At 48.3% G+C, this 8,104-nt stretch overlaps 1 protein-coding gene across 2 annotated transcripts; it reads left to right on the top strand.

The window, feature by feature from the left end:
- The first annotated feature begins 1,939 nt into the window (after positions 1–1,939).
- On the top strand, positions 1,940–7,055 carry LOC127224109 (glutathione S-transferase theta-3). Of its 2 annotated transcripts, none has more exons than XM_051186919.1 (5): positions 1,940–2,116; positions 3,259–3,346; positions 4,248–4,371; positions 5,008–5,184; positions 6,829–7,055. In XM_051186919.1, the coding sequence occupies exons 1-5, from the start codon at positions 2,005–2,007 to the stop codon at positions 7,024–7,026; spliced, it is 699 nt and encodes a 232-aa protein (XP_051042876.1). In that variant the 5' UTR covers positions 1,940–2,004; the 3' UTR covers positions 7,027–7,055. The 2 variants fall into 2 exon arrangements, with proteins under 2 accessions (XP_051042876.1, XP_051042875.1); XM_051186918.1 differs by having other exon boundaries at positions 4,221–4,371.
- Positions 7,056–8,104: the final 1,049 nt, after the last annotated feature.

Here is an 8,104-nt window from a genome sequence, read left to right as displayed (position 1 = left end):
TTTGGGGTTATCTGTTCTTCCTGAGGGCCTGCTTTTTTCTGGATCCAGTTGCACAGGTCATGGGGTGAGGTTCCCATATTCTGTTTCTGGCCCTGTTTTCTAAACTGGCCTTGGTTTGGTTTCTCATGTTAAGAAATACCCACAGCAGCTGTGCTGATCAAAGGTCATGCTCAAACTCTTGGGTACAAACTGTAAACTGGAATGAGGGGCTCAGATTGCATTCTGGAATCATATTCTATCTGTTGGGGGTGGGGGAGTGGATTAGAAGGCAGTCAGGAAGGAAGTGTGAGAGACTGAATGTTGCTGTAGTTGGGTTGGGGTGGGGGTGGTAGACAAAGGCAACATGTGGAGGACTGTTAATCCCTAAAGGAAAGAGATGAGAAGATGGAGAAGGGATCCTCCCTCTCAGTCTAGAGACCTCAGCTTCCATTAGGACAAGAAGACACTTTCCTGGGGGGATAGGTCTACCTTACTGGGGAACACTTGGGAACAAGAAGACAAAGCTACTACCAACTTTCCCAATGACCTATTGTCTTGCCAAGGCACATTTTCTGGATTTATCAATTGGGAAAGGGGAGGTTCTCTTGGGGAATGATGATGTCATACAGGCTCCTGAGTGCCATTGCTTTTTGCACTGGGTGGAGAAGTGTTATCCAATCCCAGGCACATCTGCAATCCTCTCTCCCCCATTGAATTAGAATGGGGAGGGTCCCCTATCATTTCCTCACAGGTTGTGGGCCTAGCCTTTGCATGCTTTGGACAAATATCACCCCTATCCTGAGTCCTAGGGCCCTGGGAGCTGGGTGGGGAACTTCCTTTTTTGCCACAGACTATCCCCAGCCAGGTATGGGAGTCCCTGGGGTTAGGGCCTAGAAGACTGGGCGGGTAAGGATTTGGTGGTGGCAAACTGAAACAAACACAAAGGCAGTTTGAATCTGAGTGTATTTTGCAGCTTTCAAGCAAGGCCTTTTATAATAAAACAATTATCTTCTCAGAGTTTGTGTTAGAAGCAATACCCAGATGGCATCATCGTTACTAGGCACAGTAATATACAACCTATCCAACAATACATCAGAAAATCATTCAAGGCTAACTGTAGCTAACCACCTATTTCTAAGGTCAGGCTAATAAATTTTTATAGTCAGTTATTGCTTGATATCTGTCACCTAGTTCTTGTGAGTTTTGGACTGATTTTTTTTTTTAATTAAAAAGCTTTCCTTACCAAACATTTAAACCCGCTCTCAATTATGCATGTACAGCCATATGAAATTCTATTGTTGGGAAAGTTTTTAATCAATACTATTACTATTTACTTATGTGAATTATTCAAAAAGCACTGATTTTCTTGGAGATGAGGTCATGGTCAGTGACCACGTCTCAGGGGATGGTTTCTCATTTATTTCTTTTGTTTGAAACGTCATCGAAGGCTTTCAGGAACATTTCGTTAATATGAGAAAAGAACAGAAGACTAGAAATCGCCTTGAGAACTACGGCTTAATATTTTTCTCTGGCTGAGAGTTCCACAACCATTTCCAGAAGACCTTCAGTATTACCTCAGTCTATTCCAGAAGACCTTCTTTTGAAGGTATTACCTCAGTCTATGGAACTTGTCACACAGAATCTACTGGATTTGACTTTTTCCTTTTCTGTGTCAAGGATCTCTGAAGCCACTCGTCTCTCAGCCCTCTCCGTGAATGGAGGAAGAGAAAATGAACTGTAAAGCAGACAGTACTGTTTGGCAGATAGCAGAGACCCAGGTATCCAGTTCAGGTTGGTCTGTGCAGAATGAACCGGCTGCCTGCCTCTGATTGGCCCAAAGTTCTCATGAACATCCAATGAGAGGAAAGGCTGTGATCCGGCTCTGGTGTTAGAAAAGGAACACAGAGGGCGGTGACCCAGCCGTTCCTGCTCGCCGTTGCAGCTTCTCCCAATTCTGTCCCCAGAGGCAGTTCCCCCGCGGTCAGTCTCCTAGGTCTGCCAGCCGCCACTCCCACAGCCTCCCTCATGGGTCTGGAGCTATACCTGGACCTGATGTCCCAGCCCTGCCGTGCTGTCTACATCTTCGCCAAGAAGAACGACATCCCCTTCCAGCTGCGTACCATAGAGTTGCTCAAAGGTGGGCCCAGTTAGAGGACTGGGTAGTCTGCAGCCTTGTTATACTCCCAGCCCCGTTTTCTACTTGTCACTTTGGGACAGAGTTGCTGAGCTGTCGAGGCACTGCACTCACTTTTACCCCATTCAAACACCGAGTTTCTCACATAGCTGGAATTACAGGCTTGCCCATCTCCCCTGCTAGAAGTTTGCTTTGTAGGAGTTTCCAGTCAGCTAGGGAGCTCTGTGAAAGGACAGTGGGGGGAGGCCAGCATTCTCACTGGAGCTGGAATGTTACTCTGGTTAGCCTGAAGAGAAAACAAAACAAAAAAACATAAACCAGCCACTGAAGCAGAACTCATTGGGGGCAAGGTTACAACTGGACAGTCACAACTGACAGGCAGAGAACCTAGAGCATCTCATCCCGTTCAGCTGAGTCCTCCTACTGGCTGTCTTTGGTACTTTCAACTTGGACCATAGGACAGGAGCCGCACATAGGCAGCTTGTGGAAGGAACATGGACAAGGGATGGGGTCCATTCAGTCATTCAGTGGATGGAGAGAGAGGTCCACAGATGGATCTAGACCCTGGCTTCACTAAATGCCCCCTGACTCTATTTGCATTGATTGGGCAACCTCGCTTGTGTCATCAGATCTGCCTTAGGCATGGTGATCCCCAGAGAGGCAATGAGTTGGTTTGGGAACCCAAGTGAGCAAGGAGTGAACTCTGAGGGTTTGGCACGATGAAGGGAGAATTGAGCTGCTAGAGGTCAGATAGCTGGAAGGGGCTTGTTCCTGGCAAGAGCTGTGTTGAGAATTAAGAATAGGGAGGATTGGAGCTCTGGGGTGGACACAGGTCATCTACTCTGGTCAGAAGAACCTACCAAGTTCTACCTGGGTAGGAAGATGGACCAGAGCCCAGGAATGAGACGGGTGTCTGTCTATGGATGACTGTAGACCATAACTGCACAGAATCACCTTGTTCCCAGGTTTTGAGAGGCAAATGGATTTGTGATAGGATCAACATCTGTGGTCTACTGGCCAGCATGGTGGCTTCCTCTTCCCCTGGGCTTCCTGTGGAGAACTGGTGCCTGAATGTAGGGAAGGCTGCAGGCAGATGTTAAAGAGCCTCGGGGTCCTCTTCCCTGACCTCTCTGGTCTTTCTGCAGGCCAGCACTACACTGATGACTTTGCCCAGGTGAACCCCTTGAGGAAGGTACCAGCTTTGAAGGATGGGGACTTCAACTTGGCAGAGAGGTAATGGGTTCCAGGCTCGAAACCAATCTGTGTGAGGCAGGCCACCTGACTGGGCCCACTGTCAACCACCTGGACTGTGGCTGCTGTGTCAGCCCCAGGGGTAAATGGTTGGATGAAACTCAAACAGCTACCTGGGGCCGAGACAGGGCTTTTGAAGATATGGTATGCTTGCCTCCCTCTGCATTTTACGGATGAGGAAACTGAGACTGGAGTATGAGGGAGAGCAGGCTACTTCCTAACCCATTCCCTGCTAGCCCAACCCTCAGGAGGAAGGACAATGCCAAAGAGAGAGCAGCTGCACCAGGTCCTGCAAATACCACATCCGCCACATACCCTGGGGAGCGGGGAGAGCCGCTTCCCTTGAAGCCAATGATCACCCATTGAACTTAGTTGCCATCTGCTGAGCACCCAGCAACACCAGGTTGCTGTCTATCCTTGGAGCTTGAGCAGAACATAATCTGGGCTTGCATGGATCGCATATTTTACAGGGAGGAGTGACAATGACATGACAGGTGGCGAGTGCTGTGAAGAAACAGGTCGGGGGTGGGATCTCAAGTGAGAGGGATTAAAAGGGCACGGGTGGTAAAGCAAGCAGGAACTTCCAGGACCGATGTGCTGGGTATGTGTTCTTGCTGGAAGGACAAAGGTGAGGGCCATGCCTTTAGACTATGCAGCTACAGGCTGAAGGGCTGAGGCCAGCACTCCTGGTGTGAAGGGAGGCATGCAGAGCAGTGTGGTGCCTGGAGGGAGTGGAGAATAGGGAAAGGCTGGATAAGAAGGCATGTGAAAATTCAGGTAGAAGACAGTCCCACCCTAGGCCAAGGTGACTTAAGAATGACCAGAGCATGTTCTCCTCCACTCTGTGTCCCTCCAGTGTAGCCATCTTGCTGTATTTGAGTAGAAAGTACAAGGCTCCTGACCACTGGTACCCTCAGGACCTTCAGGCTCGAGCTCGTGTAGATGAGTACCTGTCTTGGCAACACACAGCCCTCCGGAATTGTTGCACCAGGGCCATGTGGCAGAAGGTGAGCCACAGGGACAAAGGGTGGCATTGCCTCTCAGGATGCTTCAGAGATGGTACTCCTGGTTAAAAAGAAAAGTTCTTGGGCCAGCGATATGCCTCAGTGGGTGTAAAGGCATTTGTCACCAAGCCTGACAAGCCGAGTTCAATTCCTGTGATCCATATAGTAGAAGTAGAGAACTAATTCCTGCAAGTTGCCTTCTGACCTCCACAAGCATGCTGTGGTGAGGGAGGCATGCATGTGAGAGCATAAATAACAGTAAATTAATTTTAAATGATATGTTCTGTTTAAATTTTTAAACTTGGGGGCCGTCAAATTCCAGCATGGGATGTCAGCCTTGCATGTTGGTGGTCCTCCTGAATACTGGCTTTAACACAGTAAGTCTCTCAACAATGTACCAACTACCATGTCTCTCTTGAGAAGTCCCACTTGAAGTAGAAGGGGATCCAGAATGGGGACAGGATGGCAGCTGCTACACTGGAGAGAGCTTTGTGTTGAGGTCTTATTCCTCAGAGTCAGGAATGATTTTATGCAGGCAAAGGGCAAGGAAGGGTCCCAGGAACTGAGATGGATGAACAAGAGTGTGACAAAAGATGAGTGTGGGACAGAGCCAAATCTTTCTTTTTGCTGGTCCTCCAGATGATGTTCCCTAAGTACCTGGGACATTCAGTACCCCCTGAGATGTTGGCAGCCACTTTGGCTGAACTGGATAGGTGCCTGCAGATGCTGGAGGACAAGTTCCTGCGGGACCAGGCCTACCTTACAGGATCCTGTATCTCTGTGGCTGACTTGGTGGCCATCACAGAGCTGATGCATGTGAGTGCTGTGGAGTGGGGCGACCTGATGGATGATGGAGAATCCTGGGAGGGAGCCCTGGCTCATGATGACTTTTCTGGATGAGTCACTTCTTCCTCTGAGCCTTAGTCTTCTTCATTTATAAAGTGAATTTTAAAATGTTTTATTAGCATATATTAATTGCACATAACAATAGTGTTAGGAGTAAATTGGCACAGGTTAGGAATACAGTGGAATGGGTTGGGACCATGTGTGGCAGGTCCCTAGTCCTGCAGCAGGTGATGGACAGTGGGCTGATGGGGAAACAGGATGGGGAAACAGAGGCCTGCAGATGTAACTCATATTCAAAGTTGTATTGATGGGAAGGTAAGAAAATAAGGGTAGGAAGAGAAAAGAAGTACAGAGACAGAAGAGAAAGGGGGCAGGAAAAGAGAGCAGAAAAAGCCAGGGTACATATACCTGCCAAACGTAGGTGGGTGAGAGGTGGGGCCAGGTTTGTCTGGATTACAACAAATGGGTTTCATTTGGACACTTTCATATGTGTACATAATATATTTTTATCACAGTCACCCCTTTGCCATCTCTTGTCCCCCTCCTGCTGATCTGTTTCTCACTAGCTTCCATTCTACTGTCACATTGGTGTGTGTGTGTGTGTGTGTGTGTGTGTGTATGTGTGTGTTTCAGTAAGTTTCATCAAGGTTGCTTACGGGAGGATGGATAAGGATTTATTTGTCCACAAAAGCACGGGTACCTTACCAGTGGCCACTGAGGAAAATGTCTCCTTCTCCCAAAACCATTATCTTCAGAGAGTGGTGAGACCCTAAGTGACCTTGATGCTAATGGACCCAATCATATGCAAATGCTATGCCATTCCATTCCTGGAAGTCAGTGTTCCAAGACTCCCTTTCCTTTTCTTAGGGCTCTTACATTCTTTCCATGTCTTCCCCAATATTTCCTCAGCCTTGGGAGAGGGTGACATAAGATGCCTGATTTATGGCTGAGCTTTTGACCATCGCTGAGTCTTAGCATCATTGAGACAATCTTTATAAATTCTATTGTAAGACCCTCAGAATGAGGAGTCTCCCAGTTTCGGTCGGTACCCCAGAACTCAAATGTCCAGTCTAGTTGATGCAACATGCAAGAGGCTTTAATGAACAGGAAACGTTTGCACAAACGGGCCTCCTCAGCACGCAGGCTAGAGAAAAGCATCATTCTCCAGGCACAGGTGTTTTTAAAGGCAAAACCCACAAGCTTAGGGAGGGGGTGTGACCCTCTGCCTGTTGAGTATGTGACCTTTTGAGGCCTGATGGTCTCGCTGTTAGGGTCAGCAGACCTTAAGGCCTCAGGGTGTACTAATAAATCTTGTCTGGGCAAACTGGAGTTCCAGCTATCTCTTTGTTTCTTAAGGACCCTATTTACCACCTGCTGACTCACTGAAAGGAGGGGCAGTGTGAATTCTTGGTATCCTGCTATTTTAGGGCTGGTGGTTAGCAAATTCCACCTGGCATTCCAATTATTTCTTTGCTTGTTTAAGTCTTTCACTATGAGAGCACCGAGAGGCACGTGATGGAAGGAGTGATGATGCTATGGGGGATACCGAAACAGACCGTGCTGCCTTGTAGATGGTGGAACTTAGCCTCTCTGCTTGGCTTTTTCTCCCCACAGCCTGTCAGTGCTGGCTGCAAAATCTTCGAGAGCCGACCCAAACTGGAGGCGTGGCGTCAGCGTGTGGAAGCTGCAGTGGGGGAGAAACTCTTCCAGGAGGCCCATGCAGTTGTCCTGAAGGCCAAGGATATGCCTCCCTTGATGGACCCCACCTTAAAGAAGAATCTGATGCTCTCCTTGCAGTATTTGCTGCATTGAGGGAGCAGCCCGAGCCATCAAGGGAAAGGCTGGGTTGTGCAGGGGAAGAGACAGGGTGGAATGTCTCTTTGGCTGTCACTAGGACATGATGTCTCTGGCCTATAATTTCCTTTACGTATCACCAGTGTTCTTCCCCTGTCCCTGTCCTGCTTGTACTGTAACATTAGATTTTACCTGGCCTCTAGAGACTTGGAAAATACCAGGCCCTATTCCTCATTTGAAACTCTACAAACCACTGAACTTGTAACCTTGCCCCACCCTCCAGGATGCGTTCATTTCAGGCCCCTGTCCCTGCTCTCACATTGATACCCCCCTCCCCATTTTTGACATTTGTCACCATGTGACCCCTCTGGGCTCTTCATTCCTAGTGCAAAATCTATGATCCCTGGCTTGAGCACATGCCACTGAGAGGGAGTGACTAGTAAGCCTTTGTCCTCTGGGTCTCTCTCCTCCCTCTGTCTGGGGTGATGCTGCCTGCCATAGACAGGGTGCAGGGCTGGTTCATGATGTCCCTTGCATGGGTGAAGTTTCTAGCAATGTCCTGACTTTCCAAATTATACCAAGCAGTGTTGCTTGCTCTAAGTCTTCTAACCCTGACTGCTATCTTCTGCATGTCTCCTGCTCCAAGTTGTCAAGCCTCGTAATCTTGTGCCATAGGGCCTCTGGTATGTCCATTACCTAATAAATTGCTCAACAGAACAAGAGTGATGGTTGTGTCTCTCAGCCCATTTGCTTTTGTTTCCTTTAGTATACACACTTAGATTGCCTTTTTTTGGATGGGCTTTTTTTTGGGGGGGGGGGTTCCAGACAGGGTTTCTCTACATAGCCCTGGCCATCCTGAAACTCAACCAGGCTGGTCTCGAACTCAGAGATCCTCCTAGGTGCTGGGATTAAGCGAGGGCCTACCCCTGCCCGACCAGATTGCCTTGTTAAATGACTCTGTTACCCTCTGGTGAACAATGATTCATTACTACAAAGTCCGGTATCTTAGGTGGAGATGCCCTCACCCTAGGGTTTTACCCAGGCATATCTCATTTACAAGTGATACCTGGTCTCAAGATTGTTCCAAAAAAGGTGT

Source organism: Phodopus roborovskii, unplaced genomic scaffold, assembly GCF_943737965.1.
Source record: "Phodopus roborovskii unplaced genomic scaffold, PHOROB, whole genome shotgun sequence".
Classification (NCBI taxonomy): Eukaryota; Metazoa; Chordata; class Mammalia; order Rodentia; family Cricetidae; genus Phodopus; species Phodopus roborovskii.
The sequence above is the reverse complement of the archived record's forward strand: the minus strand, read 5'-3'. Positions and strand labels throughout refer to the sequence as shown.

What these genes read in the sequence shown, in the direction of transcription:
- LOC127224109 (XM_051186918.1), top strand. Translation starts at nt 2,005, where the DNA reads ATGGGTCTGGAGCTATACCTGGACCTGATGTCCCAGCCCTGCCGTGCT. An exon ending in TACCATAGAGTTGCTCAAAG is followed by an intron (nt 2,117 to 3,258) that starts GTGGGCCCAGTT and finishes GTCTTTCTGCAG; the next exon opens with GCCAGCACTACACTGATGAC. An exon ending in GACTTCAACTTGGCAGAGAG is followed by an intron (nt 3,347 to 4,220) that starts GTAATGGGTTCC and finishes GTGTCCCTCCAG; the next exon opens with TGTAGCCATCTTGCTGTATT.